This window comes from Budorcas taxicolor, chromosome 1 (assembly GCF_023091745.1).
Source record: "Budorcas taxicolor isolate Tak-1 chromosome 1, Takin1.1, whole genome shotgun sequence".
NCBI classification, from domain to species: domain Eukaryota; kingdom Metazoa; phylum Chordata; class Mammalia; order Artiodactyla; family Bovidae; genus Budorcas; species Budorcas taxicolor.
The window spans coordinates 204,321,757-204,344,368 of NC_068910.1; the positions used below are offsets into that span (position 1 = coordinate 204,321,757).

The following is a 22,612-nucleotide window of genomic DNA, read 5'->3' on the forward strand; positions in this document are numbered from 1 at the left end:
GATGGAACTGCAAATTGAAATACAAATAAAACTAGCAAGAATACGGGATAGACAAAATAAAGATACTTCTTAGGAGGAATATGTCATGAGCAGAAAGGCATGCCTAGAGACGGAGCTGGAGGATGCAAGTATGGATGGGAGATTTGGGGTAAGGACATGAGCAGGAAGAGCAGGCTGAAGAATGAAATGCTTGTGAGTATTGATTACAGGTCTCGACGAATGGAGGAAGCGGAGGGTGGTTTCTAGACTCCCAAGTAGCATCGAGGAGATTGTATAAGTCATACAAAGATGGTTTGTAAGGTGTCTGTTTACTGAGATGTGGGCTTGGCTAAAGGGACCTGTAGGAGATGCTGAGGTTCCCAGCACCTGTAAGAGTGGGGAGTTGCTGCCTCTGGGGTCCAAGGGGGCCAAAGGGGAGGAACTGTATTTCTGGGGTGTAGACAGGACTGAAAACTCAGAATAGGGCCCCTGATGGAAGCTGTACACAGAGAACAGTCTCTGTGGGATCCTTCTGCATTGCTCTCTGGGTCTGCCACTGGCCAGGAGGAGAAGGGGGCAGCAGAGGATGAGACGGTTGGATGGCATCACCAACTCAATGGACATGAGTCTGAGCAAACTGGGAGATGGGGAAGGACAGGGAAGCCTGCCATATTGCAGTCCTTGGGGTCACAAAGAGTGACGACACAACTTAACGACTGAACAACAAGCCAACAGCCCTGAACTCAGAGGGAAGGGAAATCTCCATGGTGCGGACCATGGGGCTCAGCTTCGGGGAGAAGAGCAGATGCTGAGTTTGGGCAGAAGTCAAGGTGGTGGGTGAAGAAAAGCCAGAAGCAAGGTGAACTCAGGTTTCAGAGTGGCATCTGCTCATTGGGTGCCCTGCTAGGCATTTTACAAGGATGATTTCTGCAGTCCCCATATTTGTGGGCACATCGGAAACAACTCAAAGCTTTCTGACAACTGCACTTTCACATCCATGCAGTCAGAATCTCTGGGGGTGGTACTTTAAAAAATGCCTCTCTCTCTCTGGGAGGTTGTAGCATGTGAGAGCCACAGGGGCATCTCTGAGATTCATGGTGCTATTCCTACCCAGGAAAAAAACAAGCCTCAGAGAGGGTAAGCCACCTGATCTGGTTAAGAGAGCTAATAAGTGATGAAACTGGGTAATGAACCATCTGACATTAAAACTGGCATCCTTATAGAACCTCATGTGGTTAGAACCACATGAGGCTCCATCCATGACTTAGCATCAGGCATTTAATTGTTTAAAGAGTTAGTAATTGCTTCTTGGCATGAAAGCTATAACAAACCTAGACAGTGTGTTGAAAAGCAAAGATATCACCTTGCCAACAAAGGTCTGTGTAGTCAAGACTATGGTCTTTCTAGTGGTCATGTACAATTGTGAGAACTGGATGGTAAAAAAGGCAGAGGGCCATGGAATTGATGCCTTTAAACTGTGGTGCTGGAGAAGACTCTTGAGAGTCCCTTGAACTGCAAGGAGATACAACCAGTCAATCTTAAAGGAAATCAACGCTGGATACTCATTGGAAGGACTGATGCTGAAGCTTCAATAGTTTGGTTACATGATGTGAACAGCCAACTCATTGGAAAAGACCCTGATGCTGGAAAAAATTGAGGGCAGAAGTAGAAGAGGGCATCGGAGTATGAAATGGCTGGATGGCATCACTGATGCAATAAACGTGAACCTGGGCAAACTCCAGGAGATGGTGAGGGAAGGAGGCCTGGTATGCTGTAGCCCATGGGATCAGAAAGAGTTGGACACCACTGAGCGACTGAACAATAACTCTCTGGGTCATTCGGCTGCACAGCTAGAATCTGGACAGAATGTATTTTCGGTTGGATTCTGACAATATCCTCATGAAGCAGGGATTTTTATTTTCATTGTGAAGGTCAAGAACCTCAGACCCTGTTGTTGAGGTGCTGAGAAGTGAGGCTGGGATTTGACCCCTCTTGTGTTATCCCCAAGTTCTAGGACAGCTTCCTGCAGCATGGGACCTTCACAAGGTCTCTGCTGGAGACTCAATTTCAATTTTCTAGGAATCTGATGGAAGTCTCACGTGCTTAGAGAAAGACTTCTGACGAGCTTCTGACTTGACTTCCTGATGAGGAGGAGCAGTGCAGAGAGCTTGGCTAAGTGCAGGGGGGCGGGGTGGGGGTGGAACTTGGCTAAGAGTTGTTGTAAGTCCTCTGGTTTGTAGGAGCGAAAGGTGAGAGAGCTGTGCAGGCTCAGATTTGTCCCTTGGTTTAGAAAAAATAAGTGAGAAGCATCTGTTGAGAAAGGAGGTAGGATTCTATGACATGGTCCAGAGAGATCAGGGGTGAAGAGGATGCAGAGGCTCAGAGTCGAGTCTCTGCCTCTAAAAGTCCAATTATCACCTGAGTGAAGACTGGGGAGAGCCCCCAGGAGCAGTGTGGTTGAACTGGGTGCTTGTTGATGAGCCCAGCTTGAAGGGGATATGGCCTGAGTCAGGAGGACAGCAGATCATCAAGGACAAATTTAAGGCAGCGAACTTCATTTGGAGAAGAGTTGTTAGAGGCTTGAGTAAGTGAGGGTGACCCAAAGTCTGAGAGGCAAAATTACGCAAAAGGTAGAAAATGAAGAATTGGCTCGGAGAAGGATGAGATCTATGGTGTTGGGTGAGAGAAGGGAGGATCAGCACCTGGGGAAGCCACTTTTGCTCTGTCTTAGCCTTGCAGGAGAGCCCTTATCTGAAAGGTGGCAGGGGTCGGGGGTCGGGGGAACTAAGGCACCAAGCCCAGGCAGTGATTTGTGAGGCCTCGGGGAGAAGGCATCCAAGAAGGGGTGTGGGGAACATGGCAGGCTGGAGTAGATGCAGCAGGCTGCAGGCCGATGGGCTGGCCTTGCACACGGGGCAAGATGCTGGAAGGGGATGGAAGGCAGATCTTGGTGTCCACCTGGAGGAAAGCAGTGGCCACTAGGAACCCAGTATGTGGCAGCCATAGAAACCAGCAGGACGCAGGCCACATGAAGAAAGTCAAAGGTTCCAAACGAGAGAGGTGATGGCTCCTTTGTGCCTGTGCTCAGTCAGATGACCCCTGGGGTGCTGCCACGGGGCAAGTGGAGCTGAAGGGCCAGGTGATGGTCCAAGGAGGAACACGCAAAGGAACTTGGGATATTTTATTTTTCTTGGCAAATGGAAAACTAAGGAGTGTCATCTGTTTTCAAACCATGCAAGGGAGGTCATTTGATCAGAGTTTAGGGGTGGGAATTCAATCCACAGCAACATCATAAAAATGTCATAAGGTCTAACTAATAAATTTAATGGGATACCATTAACAATAACAAAAACATGTGTTTATGGAGCTAAATGAGTTGATCCTGAAATTATATATGGAAAGCTAAGAAAACACTGGGAGGGAAAAGTTGCAAGGGTAGACTAGCCTTACCAAATATTAAGACATAAAGCCTCTATGATTAAAACAGTCTGGTACTGCTGCATTAGTATATAGGTAAACCAATGGAATAGGAAAGTCCAGAAATAGACTCAATTACATATGGAAGGGGGACAGCAGAGGATGAGATGTTGGATGGCATCACCGACTCAATGGACTTGAGTTTGAACAAACTCTGAGAAGATGGTGAGAGACAGGATAGACTGGCGTGCTGCAGGCCATGGGTCACAAAGAGGTGGACACGACTGTGACTGAACAACAACATATGAAAACTTAGTATGTGATAAAGGTGGCATCTGAAATCACTGGACGAAGGTGGATTTTTAATAAATGATGTTGGGGCAACAGAAGACCCATTTCTGGAGAAGATAAAATCAGATCCATCTCTCCCAATGTACACAAGAGTAGACTCCAAATGGATTGGAGATCTCAATTTAGAAAAGGGAAGGAAAGAAACACAAAATGATAGAAGAAAACAGGCTGATTTATTTTATGACCACAGTGCAGAGAACGATTTTTCTAACTTGAGTCAAAACCCAGATTCAATAAAAGAAAATATTGAAAAAATTAAAAAAGACACACAGTTAAATATGAGTTCACATATCTGCCAGGCAAGGAAAGGAGAGAGACTGCAGCAGCACATGCGAGGGAGGCATGGGCTTGAATGTGGACCTGGGGTGCATCCCTGTGGAGGTCAAATGAGGAGTCGGGTCTGAGCAGCAGGTGGGAGTAACCATGGTAACTGTGTGGTCCAGGGATGGGAGGGCAGCCTTTGAGGAACCCTTGTCACAGGTGATGCTGTGGTTGCCCGTTTCACAGAGGAAGATGGTGGCGGGGGTGCTTACAGCTGGTAAGAGGGCCAGGGACACGCTGAACCCAAACTCCCTTGAGGAACCACTGGGTCATCACGAGCACCTGGAAATGACCGATCCCCTGAAGACAGAGAGGCACGCAGCTGCTCCCCTGACTGGCTTTGTGGGCACTAGCTCCCAGACCTGCAGTCCTTCTATTAGCGCCGATCTGCGAGGCTTGGGGTGGGGTGTCTGTCCCTCTCTCTGTAGACTCTACAGAGTATCCCCACTGTGTGTGTCTGTGTTCCTGCCGAGTTTTCATTCTTGCCCTCAGTTTCCAGCTTGTTCTCTGCAAGAACATGCCTGCCTCACCTAAGAGACTTCAAGACCCAGATCTCAGAACTTCTCAATCTTTGGTTCCTCCCTGCTCGTGTTTCTTTAGAACGAAGGCAGGGCCTCCTCTCTGCCCTTGGCCCTGGGCAAGCCCGTGGGTACTGATTTCTGAAAGATCCCTGCTGGTTCAGCACTGCCCATAGCTTGCTCCCTGGCTGCCCTCTACATCCATCCCCTGCACGGGATCTGGTTTCCAGGGGGCTGTGTGACCACAGCCACCATGCTCCTCTCAGGAGGCTTTCTCAGGGTCCATGGAAGCATCAGCTCACTTCCAGGTCTCTGGTTGTGGCTCAGGGAACCAAGCTGGTCACCGCGGCTCTTCTGACATCTTTTCTTATGCATCTCTAACCTACGACTTCTAGCCATCCTCAAGCACTATTGCTACAACCTCTGTTCTCAGTTTGATGCAAGCTCTTTTCATCCTCAGTCATTCTTTTCCTTAACCCCCACCCTTAACCTTTTTCTGGACTTACTTCTTCATCCAGTCTCGTGCTTTGCCCCACCCTGCCCCTTGCCTGCTCCTACAGAAACGTTTCTGCCCACCTGACCTGCCTTTCCACATGTCACCAGCTTAATGTTTTGCTCCAGCTTCAGCTCACAGGATAAATGTGTCATGACAGTGTGCTGTGAAGTGATGCATGGTGCCTAGAAAGTGAGGAACGAGGCCACTTTCCTGGACTGTGAGACTATCAAGCCCTCATGAGCTGATGCTGCTCGAATTCCTCATGCCTTTCGTGTCCAAGTCCAGACCTGGAGCCACAGCGGTGGTACTCTCCCCTTGGCCAAAGCGGCCCTGTCATCGTCACTTCAAGATGATCAACAGGCGTGCCTGATGTGGTCCTGACAGCTGGTTTGTTTTATTTCTGGGCTCTTGGTGAGCTGGCCACTCGCCCAGAGGAAGCACAGGAGTGCCTGGCTGCATCTGTGCCACCGGCCTGTGCCTGCACATCCAGGAGGTCCCTGCCGGGTCAGTGCTGTCTCAGCAACATGTGGCCCTCTGCACAAACCACCATGGCTCAGCTCAGCCCACGGACGCTGAACGCAGCCAGTGCTCAGGGATGTGGACGCAAGGGAAGCAGAGGGAAGATGGGAAGGTGGGAAAAATAATGCCAGTGGCCAGGTTGGGTTGGCAGCAGCACGGGGAGGGAGCAGGATTGACGCCCTGCTTGTTTAAGGAGGAAAGAGGCAGGGCTGACCCAACAGAGATCTCAACACAAAATCACTCCCACCAAAGGAAATGGGGGTGGGTGTGCTTCACGCAAGGAAAGAGATAGACTGGCGAAAAGAGCTCTCTCTGAATTTCCCGGAGTCCAGGTTGTGCGTACATTAAAAGGCAACCAATAAAACAGCTTTTGGAAGTGGAAGTACAGCTGGAGGAAATGAAGGACTTACCTGATTTATTTTTGCATTCAATGTCATAGCCTGTGATGGGGCTGTTCCCGTCAAAGCCCATGGTCCACCTGAGGGTGATGGTGCGTGCCTTCACGTCTTTGATCTCAATTTCAGGAGGATCTGGGGGCTCTGTATGGTCAACAGAAAACCTGGGTTAGTTTGAACATCGTTCAGGCATAAGATGCTAGTGAAAATCCCAAGTGACTCACAAAAGCTTTGTCAGCATTCAACACGGCAGACTTTTTTTTTTTAACCTGGAAGTATTTTTTTCCTAATCACATTTTAGGATGGAACAATTTTATTTTTCTAAATTTGCCAATCTTCACAGCACTTATAAAGCTAAAGATTTACATGTCACTTATAAAGTTGAAGATTTACATGTCACTTATAAAGCTGAAGATTTACATGTCACTCTTCCGGTCTGGCTTGGGATCTATTAACTCAGAAACTAGTTTGGCCCTAAATATGAAACTTTCATTCAGATCATCTAGTTGTTGTTTAGCTACCCAGTCGTGTCTGACTCTTCACGACCTCATGGACTGTAGCCCGCCAGGCTCCTCTGTCCATTGGATTTCCCAGGCAAGAATACTGGAGTGAGTTGCCATTTCCCTCCTCCAGGGGCAGAACATCTAATAAGGATTCCTAAATTTGAACAAGAAAGGCACACTGTCCGGGCTGCCCAGTCAGCTGACCCAGTTCCTTTATGGACTTTGCTCCCTCTGTTTGGGGGCTGCACCTTGGTATAATCATGAGATCTGCAAAATGAAGCTTTAGCACCAACTTTGTTCAGATTCAACATCTTCTTAGGACTTGGAAGTGTGACGTATCAAGCTGAGGCCACTCGGACATCCAAGCCTGGGCACACACTTACTGTCCTGACACCGCCAAGTTTCTCCCCCTAGGTTCTGTCCGTCCTACCTTGCACCGTGAGCTGAATTATTCCACGGTCCTCTCCATAAGAATTGATGGCGTGACAGGAGAAGAAGCCAGAATCTTCTCTTACTGTTGGCAAAATCTATGTGTAAAGCAGAGAGAAATCCATCTTACCCAGAGGAATGCAGAGAGAGGACAACTCAAAGGGCTCTTGGCTACAAAGTCTCTCCACTCTCACTCTTCTCCCAGCCCCAAGCACACACGTAAACACTCACACACAGGGACACAGAAAGCTGAGAACAAATTATTTCAGCACGATTGTAAATGTGCGGATGGACAGATTCAGTGTACATGATCCATGTCAGCTGCCAGCTCATTAAACTGGATGTGAAATTTATGTAGGATGTCACGTTCAGGTTGACATATATTCCACATACTCCCACTTTAAAAAAAAAAATCTCATAGTGGATTATTTTTTAAGTCGAGAGAAATGTTTTATTAAATGTCTTCTGTATATTATTGATATATGTATGTTTGTCTCTAAAAGACAATGATGGGCCTTAGCAAACAATTTCCAAAATATTTCTCATGAGCCAGTAGAGCCCGTGCTGATGAAGTTTCTCTACGTCACTGGCAGAGTGTCCATCAGACCATCATGTACTATATTTGTAAATATTTAACCAGTGTCATTGGGCGGAGTTTTGGTTAAATCTCACAGTGGATTTTTAAAACAGCCAGAGCAATCCTGCCTAAACAAAACAGATCTATAAACATTGCAATAAAGTTTTGGTCTCCCAGGACTCCAAGATTGGACCTGAGAGTGAATCAATATGCATGTTTCAAACACGAGGCTTTTCTTTTTTTTTTCTCAAGTGTGTTTTACAGCATCATTTCTCCCCCATATTAAAAGAATCACTCAGCTAACTAGCAGCAGTGCTAAAAATTCTAAGAGACTGCAACACTTTTTTACTCTGGGTTTTCCCCCAAGAAGCAAAATATTTTCCTTATAATATTTTTGTGGCAGAATCCTCCTGACTCTTTTTTCAGGAAGTTAAAAAAAAGTGCACAGTGTAGGCTGTCATTTCTCCAGAATTACCTGTCATTAAAAGATGCTATTTCTCCAGACATAGAGAGTAGATTTATGGACTTGGGGAGAGGGGAGGAAAGGGTGAGATGTATGGAAAGAGTAACACAGGAACTTACATTACCATATGTAAAATAGATCACCAATGGGAATTTGCTTTATGGCTCAGGAAACTCAAACAGGGGCTCTGTATCAACCTAGAGGGGTGGGATGGGGCAGGAGACGGGAGGGAGGTTCAAAAGGGAGGGGTATATGTATACCTATGGCTGATTCACACTGAGGTTTGACAGAAAACAACAAAATTCTATAAAGCAATTATCCTTCAATAAAAAAAATAAATTAAAAAAATATGCCATTTCTCTCTTATTATTATTATTACAGTTTGTTTCCCTGCCATGTTGGCAATAATTTCACTCTTAACCATATGTAGGATAAAGTATTATTTTTTTGCAGGCTACTCTGGAATCCCTTTATATATAAACGTAGAGAGATAGTGTTTCATAAATGTTTCTTTTAAGATTTTTTTTGACATGGACCATTTTTAAAGCCTTTATTGAATTTGTTTTTTGTTTTGTTCTTTTTATTAAGAAGTTGTTTGGTTTCTTGGCTGTGAGGCATGTGGGATCTTAGGTCTCCAACCAGGGATTGAACCAGCACCCCCTGCATTGCAAGATGAAGTCTCAGCCACTGGAACACCAAGGGAAGTCCCGTTGTAACTATTTCAAAAGATGATTTGTGGCTTTCCCCCACATGCACTCACTTTTGTGAAAGGACAGGATTATTCTGCCTGTGAAGGTAGGTGCTCATCTGTCCTATTTGCCATGCTCTTACCTGCAGAGTAGAAATCACCTCCTCCCCCACCTCCTTGGTGGACACGAGATAACGGGCCATTTCGGGGTTGATGATCCGGTCCTCTTTCTCCCAGCGGACTATGATGGGCTTCTCACCATGGGCCGTGCAGCTCATTTCCTTCTTTTGACCCTGAGTGGCCAGGGTGGTGTTTGGGTAGGATGTAATCATCGCAGGAACTGAAAATCCAAAAATGACACAACTTATTCGGCAAAGCAGGGTTCACGGTTTCCCCACCATAACACATGGCTCAATTGCATTTGAGCTGTTTCTTTGAAATGTATTGGTTCAGCAAGAATCATGATCAAAAGAGTTGGAAGGGTGGCAGAAAGATGAAACTGGACTCAATGAGCCCCAAGCAGAAATTGCTGTGTGGTTTCCTATTGGGGGGGGGAGTGTGTGGTGCACGGGTCTTACTCTCTTCCAATCCCTATGGAAAGTAAACTTATGTTCCCTAAAACACACAAGAAAATGATGTGACTTGCTTATTAGACAGGAAAAGGGGCTTTCGTTGAGAATTACACTCCTTCTTCCATAATCGACTTCCCTGGTGGCTCAGATGGTAAAGCGTCTGCCTACAATGCAGAAGACCCAGGTTCAATCCCTGGGTCAGGAAGGTCTCCTGGAGAAGGAAATGGCAACCCACTCCAGTATCTTGCCTGGAAAATCCCAAGGACGGAGGAGTCTGGTGGGCTACAGTCCATGGGGTTGCAAAGAGTCGGACACGACTGAGCGACTTCACTTTCACTTCCATAATCACCTACATTTCCAACTATCGTTGTCAACTATGGGAATTTCTGAAACCTTGTTAGTCCACCGATTGGCTAACCAATCCTTGAAGTCACCTCTTGGCATCCCTAACCCACAGTTCTTCAGACCTCAAAACCAGACTTCTCCCAAAGTTTATAGCAGGGAATCTCATCTCAATGTATTGAGAGAACGGGAAACTTTATTTGTGAAACTTGTCAAGTTCCCTCCCTCTATATCAAAATTCCTCTTGACGAAAGTGAAAGAGGAGAGTGAAAAAGCTGGCTTAAAACTCAACATTCAAAAAACTAAGATCATGGCATCTGGTCCCATCACTTCATGGTAAATAGATGGGGAAACAATGGAAACAGTGACAGACTTTACTTTCTTGGGAGCCAAAATTACTGCAGATGGTGACTGCAGCCATGAAATTAAAAGACACTTGCTCCTTGGAAGAAAAGCTATGACTAAACTAGACAGCGTATTAAAAATTAGAGACATTACTTTGCCAACATAGTCCATCTAGTCAAAGCTATGGTTTTTCCAGTAGTTATGTATGGATATGAGAATTGGACTATAAAGAAAGCTGAGCACTGAGGAAATGATGCTTTTGAACTGTGGTGTTGGAAAAGACTCGTGAGAATCCTTTGAACTGCAAGATCAAACCAGTCAATCTTAATGGAAATCATTCCTGAATATTCATTGGAAGGACTGATGCTGAAGCTGAGGCTCCAATACTTTGGCCACCTGACGGGAAGAACTGACTCACTGGAAAATATCCTGATGCTGGAAAGATTGAAGGCAGGAGGAGAAGGGGATGACAGAGGATGAGATGGTTGGATGGCATCACCTGCTTGATGGACATGAGTTTGAGCAAGCTTCGGGAGTTGGTGATGGACAGGGAAGCCTGGTGTGCTGCAGTCCTTGGGGTCACAAAGAATCAGACACTGAGTGACTGAACTAGTGTGTTGGAGAAGACTCCTGAGAGTCTCTTGGATAGCAAGGAGATTAAACCAGTCAACCCTAAAGGAACTCAACCCAGAATATTCATTGGGAGAATTGATGCTGAAGCTGAAGCTCCAATACTTTGGCCACCTAGTTGGAAGAGCAGACTCACTGGAAAAGCCTTCAACTGTGGGGAGATTGAAGGCAAAATGAGAAGGGGGAAGTAGAGCATGAGATGTTGATAGCATCACTGACTCAAAGGACATGAGTTTGTGCAAGCTCCAGGAGATAGTGAAGACAGGGAATCCTGGTTGTGCTGCAGTCCATGGTGGGGGCAGAGTCGGACATGACTTAGTCACTGAACAATTAGTGTGGAAATGGCCTTGAGGAATCCAGCAAAAGCAAACACAAACACACTCTAGAAGGAGGTACCTCCACCCAGGCCCATTGGGATTCTCCCAGATGAATCTCTGCTAACATGAGCTCACAGAAAAAAATAGTAAAATGTATGAGAAAACAATCTACACTCATGGAGAATCAGGCCCCCAAGGGCTTCAGATGCCAGCATGACGAGATACAGGCCTTGAAATTATAACACACAAAATGTTTAAAGATATTTTCAAAACATGAGAAAGGAACAAGAAGATATGAAAAAAAAACAGGAAGATTTGAAAAAGAACTAAAACAAACTTGTATTTTTTATCTACTTCTTACCTAATTTTCCCAGTCATGGGAGTAAGGGCTCTCCCTCATTCATAAGGTCAAGCTCGTGCTCTATTCTTTGCCGCCCACCTCAGGGCCCCTCCAGCGCCTCTCCTGGCCACTTGACCATAGACACGCTGTGCCTTCTCCTGAGACTGGCACATGCCAGGGTATGTCCTCCCTGTAGCCGGCTAGAGTGGTTTGAGACACACAACAAGGCGATCTCCCAGTTTTGTAGCCTGGACCCCATGGAAGACCCTACACTGTGGAGTTTCTCATTAGTCAGGAGGCATATGGCAGAGATAACACAATGTAGAGTGGGCAGGCTGGGAATGGAGCAAAAGAAGCACCATGAGGCCCACATTTTAAAGAAAGTTGCCCACAACCATGGTGAGATTCCTCTTCCTGAGCATCTGAGAGGCAGCAGAACTGCTCCACCATCCCCAAACTTTGGTCCTGATCCCTCCTTCCCTCTCACCATTTTAAGATAATTTTAAATTTTATTAACCAGTATCAGTTCAGATCAGTTGCTCAGTTGGGTCCAACTCTTTGTGACCCCATGAATCGCAGCACGCCAGGCCTCCCTGTCCATCACCAACTCCCAGAGTTCATTCAGACTCATGTCCATCAAGTTGGTGATGCCATCCAGCCATCTCATTCTCTGTCGTCCCCTTCTCCTCCTGCCTCCAATCCCTCCCAGCATCAGAGTCTTTTCCAATGAGTCAACTCTTCACATGAGGTGGCCAAAGTACTGGAGTTTCACCTTCAGCATCATTCCCTCCAAAGAAATCCCAGGGCTGATCTCCTTCAGAATGGATGGGTTGGATCTCCTTGCAGTCCAGGGGTCTCTCAAGAGTCTTCTCCAACACCACAGTTCAAAAGCATCAATTCTTCAGCACTCAGCTTTCTTCACAGTCCAACTCTCACATCCATACATGACCACAGGAAAAACCACAGCCTTGACTAGACGGACCTTTGTTGGCAAAGTAATGTGTCTGCTTTTGAATATGCTCTCTAGGTTGGTCATAAATTTTCTTCCAAGGAGTAAGCGTCTTTTAATTTCATGGCTGCAGTCACCATCTGCAGTGACTTTGGAGCCCAGAAAAATAAAGTCTGACACTGTTTCCCCATCTATTTCCTATGAAGTGATGGGACCAGATGCCATGATCTTTGTTTTCTGAATGCTGAGCTTTAAGCCAACTTTTTCACTCTCCTCTTTCACTTGCATCAAGAGGCTTTTTAGCTCCTCTTCACTTTCTGCCATAAGGGTGGTATCATCTGCATATCTGAGGTTATTGATATTTCTCCCAGCAATCTTGATTCCAGCTTGTGTTTCTTCCAGTCCAGCATTTCTCATGATGTACTCTGCATATAAGTTAAATAAGCAGGGTGAGAATATACAGCCTTGACGTACTCATTTTCCTATTTGGAACCAGTCTGTTGTTCCATGTCCAATTCTAACTGTTGTTTCCTGACCTGCATACATATTTCTCAAGAGGCAGGTCAGGTGGTCTGGTATTCCCATCTCTCTGAGAATGTTCCACAGTTTCTTGTGATCCACACAGTCAAAGGCTTTGGCATAGTCAATAAAGCAGAAATAGATGTTTTTCTGGAACTCTCTTGCTTTTTCCATGATCCAGCAGATGTTGGCAATTTGATCTCTGGTTCCTCTGCCTTTTCTAAAACCAGCTTGAACATCAGGCAGTTCAAGGGTCACATATTGCTGAAGCCTGGCTTGGAGAATTTTGAGCATGACTTTGCTAGTGTATGAGATGAGTGCAATTGTGCGGTAGTTTGAACATTTTTTGGCATTGCCTTTCTTTGGGATTGGGATGAAAACTGGCCTTTTCCAGTCCTGTGGCCACTGCTGAGTTTTCCAAATTTGCCGGCATATTGAGTGCAGCACTTCCACAGCATCATCTTTCAGGATTTGAAATAGCTCAACTGAAATTTCATCACCTCCACTAGCTTTGTTCATAGTGATGCCTTCTAAGGCCCACTTGACTTCACATTCCAGGATGTCTCACTCTAGGTGAATGATCACACCATCGTGATCATCTTGGCTGTGAAGATCTTTTTTGTATAGTTCTTCTGTGTATTCTTGCCACCTATTCTTAATATCTTCTGCTTCTGTGAGGTCCATACCTTTTCTGTCCTTTATCAAGCCCATCTTTGCATGGAATGTTCCCTTGGTATCTCTAATTTTCTTGAAGAGATCTCTAGTCTTTCACATTCTGTTGTTTTCCTCTATTTCTTTGTGGTATGTTTATTGTACCTCAGTATACTATATTATATTGTACCTATATATGAGGTACAATAAACATACCACAAAACTCACTTGCTTCAAGTGTATAATTCAGTGGATTTTAGTATTGCCTTCGCTTTCTAGGGTCAAGGGGGAGGGGCAAGACATTTTATTGAGTGAAAGATTCTTTAAATTCTATAGCACTTTACAATTTTCAAAAGTTTCACGCACATGATTTCATATAATCCCATAATAACTCTTATTAACCCCCTACCCCCGTCTTGCCCCTCTCCCTTTCCTCTCCCCACTAATTTGTTCTCTGTATCTGTGAGTCTGTTTCTCTTTTGTTTTGTTCACTAGTTTGTTGTATTTTTTAGATTCCACATAGAAGTGACATCATCGAGTATTTGTTCTTCTCTGTCTGACTTATTTCACTTAGCAGAATGCCATCCAAGTCCATCCATATTGCTACAAATGGCAAATTTTCATTATTTTTATGGCTCAGTTGGATTCCATTGTATATATATGTGCCACGTCTTCTTTATCTACCCATCTGTTGGTGGACATTTAGGTTGCTTCCATACCCTGTTGTGAATAGCACTGCTATGAAGATTGGGTGCATGTATCTTTTTGAATTAGTGCTTTTTTCTCAGATCTATACCCAAGAGTGGAATTGCTGGGTGACTTTAAAGCAGGGACTGGCTCTTCTGCTTTCCCCTCGTGGGGGCTGCAGTGATGATTGTGGGCCTCATCCTGACTGATGCTGAGATGTGGGCATGTCTGGGGGTGAGGGGATGGGCTAAGGTGGGGAGATGTGGAATGCCGGCTGGGGCTTCTGCATCTTAAATGCAATGGAGGGTAGGGACCAACAGAAACGCCCAGGGCTGTAGGCATTTGGAGTCCTGGGCGGGCTTGTCTGGGGTCTCAGGCAGACAATGGGTTAATGTGGAATGGGCTTACAGGGGCACTGTGGGACTTAGAAGTTAATGAGTCAGCTCATATCCATGTCTGTAGAGGTTACACATCAGGGTTTGGTTTACTGTTTTATTGGCTTCCTGGATTCAAAACAGAAGAAGAGAAAACATTGATAGCGAGGACTAGATGTCTGAGGCTGGCCATTGCATTGTACAGCGTCCTAAATAATGAGAAATAATTCTTCTATTAATAGTATGAAAAGTGAAAGTGTTAGTTTCTCAGTCAAGTCCAGCTCTTTGCAACCCCATGGACTATAGCCCCACCAGTCTCCTCTGTCCTTGGAATTGTCTAGGCAAGTATATTGGAATAGGTTGCTATTCCCTTCTCCAGAGAATCTTTCTGACCCAGGGATCAAACCTGGGTCTCCTGCATTGCAGGCAGATTCTTTCCTGTCTGAGCCATCAGGGAAGCCCACAAACAATTTAACAACTGGAATATGCCCCCTGGCCCCTCCTGTACAGAACCAGTTCCTACAGTCATCTTTGTTGAGCACAGAGTAGAGAGAATCCAGTGGCAGAGCTGTGTTCTGGAAATTAATCCACACTAATGCCTCCCAGTGTGGTGAGCTGCTAAAGGCCACACAGAGGATTTCTCAGTGCATGCTATTTGCTAAATAAGGGGGGAAAAAAAGGCAAAGAAACGTGTCACATGGCAGGGTATGAAAAAATACAGATTTGTTGTGAAGACACATTGAGTGTGATCACTTCTCAAGTCTGGGTTATCTTACCGCTCTAAGTACTTTATATTTCAAGGCTGGTACTGCTAAGTCGCTTCAGTCGTGTCCGACTCTGTGTGACCCCATAGACGGCAGCCCACCAGGCTCCCCCGTCCCTGGGATTCTCCAGGCAAGAACGCTGGAGTGGGTTGCTATTTCCTTCTCCAATGCCATGAAAGTGAAAAGTGAAAGTGAAGTCACTCAGTCATGTTGGACTCTTCACAACCCCATGGACTGCAGCCTACCAGGCTCCTCTGCCCGTGGGAGTTTCCAGGCAAGAGTACTGGAGTGGGGTGCCATTGCCTTATGGGAACGAGGATCAGGCAGAATTCCTCTGTGTTATCTCCAGAGAACTAAATAATTCGACAAACGGCATTGTCATCCAACCGAGTGAGAAGGTGAAAGTTCTTCAGGACAGAGGATCTCGGATGTAAACTCCGGAGTCCTCAGTGACGTGAGCGTGACCCACCTGAGCACCTCTGTGAAGTTCAGTCTCCTGTATAGTAACTGAGCTTCTGACAAGCCATGCCGAGCCTGGCCCCCCTCAGCAGAGAAGTGTTCTGGTCAAAACCAAAGGAACCCCACCCCCAGCCACAGGAACCAGAAGACAGATGCCGAATAAGGGTTTCTGTCCAACCTCATGAGCTGCTACACAGGGAGCAAATGCATTCAGAAGGCTGGAGTCTGCTTGGAATGTAATTTCCTATCCCTTTGAAAGTACCAACTAGAGGAACACATTAGTGGTCTCCAAGAAAATGCAGCTGTGCTCAGAGGGCTTGCTTGTTGTCTGCCCTTTCCTTTTCCTACTAATGAAAAGCTTTATTGCTTTCTACATAGGAGAAGTACCTCAACTAAACCCTGACCCTCCGGTGTACGATTTGTCCATCTTACCCTGCACGAAAAATCTTCTCTTTTTACTCATATTTCTCCTTCAGAGGAATGCCCCCACCAAAATGGGTATTTTAGTTCTGGTTCATGGTCAGAAATGGTCTGACGAGCCCTTGTTCTGTCTCACCCAAGTATTCTCAGCCCTTTAAAGAGACTGATCATTTTCACATCTCTTTGCAATGCTAATGTTTGAAGCCACGACCTTTTCGCTCATCACAGTCACCAGTGCTGAGAGATGACAGCATGTCAGTGGAGCAGGGCTCTCTGCAAGGGTCTCTGAAGCATAACGAATGGATGGGGTAACAGGGCTGAGAACCAAGGGAGGCCAGGCTGCCTTGCTAGTGGGAGAGAATGAAACCAAGACCAAGAGGGCTTTGTTCAAAGATTGCCTGCCCTGTGCTTCTCCTGCAAAATTACCCATTAAAGAGACAGCTGTTGTACTTCATTATATACTGGTTTATAAATTTCCTTCATTAACCACGATATCGCCTACCAGCACCTTAATGTTCAGCAGATCTGCATTCTTCCTGTTTAAGGGAGGCTCATCTGACCTACTTCCTTGCCATGCAAACAGACAGTGGTACAGCGGAGCTGCTGCTACAGCCAGGGAGGGCTGAGCCTGTGCATAGAGATCAATTCTGTGGTCCAGGGATGCCGTCTACTTAGTCTGAAATTGGCCAAGTGGGAAGATTTATACCAGTGAAACTGACAAACTCACAAATGCTAGAAACTGGTGCTTTCTTCTCTTCCTCCTCTCCCAACGGCTAGTTGTTTGAAAATTAAGAATTTACCAGAACACAACATAGGAGGGTGTGCCACTATGTGAATGATTTCAAAGGGTGTTCCCATCTTTCCAGAAGCACTGAGAAGGTGTGAATTTACCTCAGAGCAAAAATCAAACTTGGGCTTACCAGGTGGTGCTAGTGGTAAAGAATCCACCTGCCAAGGCAGGAAATGCAAGAGACGCAGTTTGATCCCTGGGTTGGGAAGATCCCCTGGAGGAGGGCATGGCAATCCACTCCAGTATTCTTGCCTGGAGAATCCCATGGACTGAGGAGCATGGTGGTCTTCAGTCCAGGGGGTTGCAAACAGTCAGACATGACTGGGTGACTGAGCACAATAACCAACCTTATTTGTAACAGTTGTTGTTGATGTTCAGTCACTCAGTTGTGTCTGACCCTTTGTGACCCCATGGATTGCAGCATACCAGGCTTCCCTGTCCTTCACTAACTCCCGGAGTTTGCTCAAAATCAGGTCCATTGAGTCAATGATGCCATCCAACCATCTCATCCTCTGTTGCACCCTTCTCCTCCTGCCTTCAATCTTTCCCAGCATCAGGGTCTTTTCCAATGAGCTGACTCTTCCTATCATGTGGCCAAAGTATTGGAGCTTCAACTTCAGCATCAGTCTTTCCAATGAATATTCAAGGTTGATTTCCTTTAGGATTGACTAGTTTGATCTCCTTGCTGTCCAAGGGACTCTCAAGAGTCTTCTCCAGCACCACAGCTTGAAAGCATCAGTTCTTCAGTGTTTAGCCTTCTTTATGGTCCAACTCTCACATCCATACATGACTACTCAAATATGAACAGCATATCACTGCATGTTTCGACAGGAATTCAATAATAAATTGACATACACATTGATTTTTCAACACAAGGATATATATAAAAATAAAAATTATATTAATACATCACTGATATGAAAGGTTATTTCTCAAACTTTACTCTTCTGTTTTCATGACTCTATCAGTAATATAAAACTGGTCCTAATACAATTTTATTTCTTTTTTCCTTCTTTAGCTCTGCTGAAAGCACTGAAAAAGAAACAAAAGGAAATACCAAGTGTCCTGGATAAGCCCCAAGTAGACAACACGACTGTTAAGATCATCCGGTTCAGTCCCTTCATTTCATAGAGAAAGAGAAAACCAGAGAAGCAGAATGGGAGTCAAAGGCCCAGATGCAAGAGTCAACCAGAATCTGACTTTCATGTTGTTGCTGTTGAGTCACCAAGTTATGTCTGACTCTTTTACAATCCCATGGACTGTAGCGCACCAGTCTCCTCTGTCCATGGGATTTCCCAGGCAAGACTACTGGAGTGGGTTGTCATGACCTCCTTCAGGCAATCTTCCCCACTGAGGGATCAAACCCAAATTTCCTGCATCTCCTGCACTGGCAGGGAGATATTTACCTCTGAGCCACCTGGGAAGCTTCTGACTTTCAGGAGTCCTGTTCTATCTAAAACCATCATTATCACAGATAATGACTCCCATAGAGGTGGCCAATCTTCCTGGACACCCATGACCTCCCATATTTGACCTGCAACCTGGGAAATCCCTCAGTCCCTCCACATGGTCTGAATAGAGGTGGCAGAGGAGGGTGTGGGGTCAAGAACAAGGCAGCAAGGCATCTCCTACCTGAGGCAGGAACACTAGGGTCTCCAGGTGGGAGTTCTAGGGAGGGAGATACTCTGAGACATGAACACATTCTATGAGCCACTTCTTCTTTTTGTTTCTTTAGCTACTTCTTCAACTATATATTTACATCTTCCTACCACTTGGCTATAAACATTTTTAAACACACAGAAAGTTGAACAGCCATATACCCGCTGCCTGTGTTTTGCAATGAACATTTCATTCAGAGATTTGAATCAAAATTTATTTTCACTGTTATTTCACCAGTCAATCAAAATTTACTGAACACATGATTTTTACTACTTTGAACACATAAAATAGACTTGAGTGAAAACATGAATCTGTGCGTGTTGCAAAGATCAGGCGTTAAGATGGCAGCTGCCTTCTGGAATTCTGTCGCTCAGGGTGAAGCCCCCGGGAGGTGCTTTAGTCTGGACCCTGCTGCTGTGGCTTGGGGTCTGGCTGCCTTGGGTTAGAGCACTGGTCCTCTCAGAGGAGGAGGGGAGAAAGGGGACCAGAAGCCCGGAGGCTGGGCTCCAACCTTGTGCCATCTATGTACACGCTGCTGTGAGTGGGCAACACGGTGGCTGCCCTGGGCCTTGGTGTTCTCACCTGATTTATGGGTGAGCTGCATGGGACAAGGTGCTCTCATCCTGGGTACATCTTAGAAGTGGAATCATCTGGTTTTTAAAATAAACCAGTGCCCAGGCCCTGTGTGTACTCAGTTGCTTCAGTCATGTTCAACTCTTTGGGACCCCACAGACTGTAGCTGATCAGGCTCCTCTGTCCATGGGGATTCTATAGGCAAAAATCCGGGAGTGGATTGCCATGCCCTCCTCCAGGTGCTCTTCCTGGCCTGGAGACTGAACACATGTCTTCTGCACTTATAGCTGAGCCATGGAGGAAGCCTCCCAGACCCTACCCTAGACCAGCTGAACCAGAGACTCTGGGGGGCTGTGCACAGGAATGGGTTTATTCAAAGTTCTTCAAGTGGTCCTCATATACAGCCTTGAATGAAAAAGCTCAACGGATGATCTCCAAGGCCTTTCCAGCTCTGACTGTCCTCCCCTTTCCCTTTTCACTTCCTTAAAATATTTTTAAATTTATTTTAAGCAGAGGATAATTACTTTACAATATTGTGATGTTTTTACCATACATCAATATGAATCAGCCATAGGTATACATATGTCCCCTCCATTCTGAACACTCCTCCCACTTCCCTCCCCACTCTCCTTTTTATTTCTAATCTCCCCTTCACTCTGTCCCTTTTCTCTTCCCTTCTTCCTTCTCTCCTGCCTATCTAGCTTCCTTCCTTTCATCTGATCCCTCTTTCTTCCTCTTTCTCCTTCTCTCTCTCTGTGTCACCATCCCATAATAACAAGAGTTAACTTTCCTGAATTCCGACTCGGTGCAGAGATATTTTCTGTATACTGTGTCTGTATGTATTCACTGCACACAGCAACCTCACTGGATAGAAACTCAGGCTGTAGAAATGACCTGAGACTTATTTGTAAGTGCCATTTTTTGTAGGCTCCAATTTATACTACAAATACGTGTGAATGATATAGAAATAACATTTCTAGCAGATTCATTGGATTTAAATTTATACGAACATATGTCTATGCAGATGATCAAAGAGAACCAGACACCAAACACCTACTTTGAAGGGAAGTGAATTAAGATTAACATATAAGAGAATTTCAGTATTTATTTCATCTCTGACATCTTGTCCTTTCCTTTTTATTTATAAGTAAGGAAATAGAACTGGAGGGTTAAGCCTGGCTAGATGAGAACCTTCTCTTTTCTGACCCTCTTCTACTCCTATTCCAAAACTCTATTTCATCTAGTAAGATGAAAACAATCAGTATCACCTTAGTCGTGGCATGTGGGATCTAGTTCCTTGACCAGGGATTGAACCCAGGCTCTCAGCATTGGGAAGCTGGAGTCTTAGCCCCTGGACCACTGTAACTAAAAGATCTCACATGCTGAAGCTAAAGATCCCACCATGCCACAACTGAGGTCTGGCATAGCCAAATAAATAATTTTTAAACAAAAGAATAAAAAAAAATCAGTATCACCATAAAAGTCATACAGTAAAATTATCTTTACTTCCAAAGATGATGAATCTTGCCCTTCCTTTTCTTTCCCTTCTTCCCTTTTTTTCTCTAGGGTCTGGAGAAGCTAAGCAGGTCTAAACTAAGTCTCATGAAGTGAATCATATATCTGGGACTTCTCTGGTGGTGCAGTGGATAGGAATCCACCTGCCAATGTGGGGGACATGGGTTCTATTCCTGGTCTGGGAAGATTTCACATGCTGTGAGGCAACTGAGTCCATGCATCACAACTACAGATGCCCACATGCCCTAGAACCTGTGCTCTGTGACAAAAGAAATCATTGCAATAAGACCACACACCTCAATGAAGAGTAACCCCCGTTCACTGCAACTAGAGAAAGCTCACACAGTGACAAAGACCCAGTGAAATTTAAAAAAAAATTTAAAAAATCATATGCCTGAACCTGTATATCCTCTCAAGTTTCACATCACTTTTACACCCCTGATCTTACAGTGATACACATGTTCCCAGTAGAGAAGAGTGCTTAATTCCATGTACCCACACTGAAACAGAATCAGAGCAGGTAAACAGAATTGGAGTCTGAAGCCATCAACAAGTCAATGAAAGCCCCAGAAGGAGAACCCAGGCCTTCTGGACCCAAGCGCGAAGCTCTTTGTCCAACTACAGTGGAGGCCCCGAAGCTGGTCCACAGGGCACAGAATGCCACCTGCTGGGTGGAGGGGCATCAGAGCATCCTTGGAAGCCCCTCTACCTGGGGCTGGGCCTGTTCAGGGGAGACTTCCCTGATGTCCTTGGTGGTTCCCTTCCTCCAACTACAGATAAGGACCCTAACATCTCTCCTGCAAGCCTACTGTCTATCTGATCATTGAGGCCAGCAGAACAGGCTCCACAATTGTAGGTTCCCAAGCAAAATGAAAATGTGTAGACCTTTGTTAACAAAGCAGGAGTAAGGTGCCAGTAAACTGATCAACTATGAAGCCCTTTTCCCTTCTTCTGTAGTCTCATTTTCTCCATGTGCCATGATGGTTTATATTCACTGTTGTGCCAGCCCTCCCAGGCCCCCAGGGCACACTTTGCGACTTGCAAACACATGTGTGCACCCTATGAACTCAAGGTGCCCTTCCCATCAGAATGACCACTGCACCCACGTCTTGGGTGGGTGACCCCCAGGTACCCTAAATTGCTCTCTGAAAGCTGCCTGGTGCAGCTGCCTCTAGCAGAGAGGCTACACTTATATTCTCCATGGAGATGCCAGCCCACACCCAGATCCTCACGGGGCGGAGGACGGCAGCGATGAATGGGTGGATGCAATAAAGGGGAGGCCTGGGGCCAAGGACTTGAGAGGAAGATAGTTGAGCTCCACAAGAGAGGCCACTGCAATGAAAAGCCCGTGCATCTCAAGGAAGAGTAGTCCTCGCTCGCCGCAACTAGAGACAACCCTCCGTCCTGGAGAGGCAGGGAGGCGGCGGCAGATAGGAGAACTCAGGAGCGGAGATTTCAAGTGCCCAGTTCATGCTGCATTATTCCATCCAACTTTATCACAAAACACACATTTACAGATGAAATTATCGAATCCCCTAGTGGTTCAGTGGTTAAGAATCCACATGCAAGGCAGGGGACAAGAGTTCTATCCCTGATCCAGGAAGATTCCACATGCCATGATTCCACATTCCACAGGCAGCTGCACCAGGCAGCGTTCAGAGACTCAGCCTGTGTACCGCAACTACTGAGCCCGCTCACCCTAGGGCCTGTGCTCCACAACAAGAGAAGCCACTGCAATGAGAAGCCCGTGCACCGCAAGGAAGAGCGGCCCTCGCTCGCCACAAACAGAGAAAGTCAGTGCCGCAATGAGGACCCAGCACAGCCAAAAGTAAATGAACGAATATTGAAAAAATAAAGATAAAATTATTAAGAACTTCAATACGGTGGCTGACGAAGCTTAAACCTAAGTGCAGGGTCCCTTGGGAGCTGGTGACCCCATGCCATGGGATTGACCACATACTCCAGACACCAACCCTCCATGCTGTAAGCACCCAGCCTCCTAGGAAGACACAGCTGTGACAGGTAGACAAGAGTATCCTGGTTACCTTCA

At 45.8% G+C, this 22,612-nt stretch overlaps 1 protein-coding gene and 1 non-coding gene across 2 annotated transcripts in view; one reads left to right on the top strand and one right to left on the bottom strand.

Moving 5' to 3' along the window:
* Positions 1-22,612, bottom strand: part of DSCAM (DS cell adhesion molecule) — a 678,525-nt gene that overhangs the window by 149,899 nt on the left and 506,014 nt on the right. The window contains exons 12-14 of the mRNA XM_052645681.1: positions 8,800-8,996; positions 6,930-7,026; positions 6,012-6,140 (exon numbers count right to left, since the gene is read on the bottom strand). Coding sequence (XP_052501641.1) covers positions 6,012-6,140; positions 6,930-7,026; positions 8,800-8,996 — 423 coding nt within the window. The remainder of the gene's footprint in view (positions 1-6,011; positions 6,141-6,929; positions 7,027-8,799; positions 8,997-22,612) is intronic.
* On the top strand, positions 9,362-9,434 carry TRNAC-ACA (transfer RNA cysteine (anticodon ACA)). The gene has a single exon. It is a non-coding gene; the product is annotated as a tRNA-Cys (tRNA).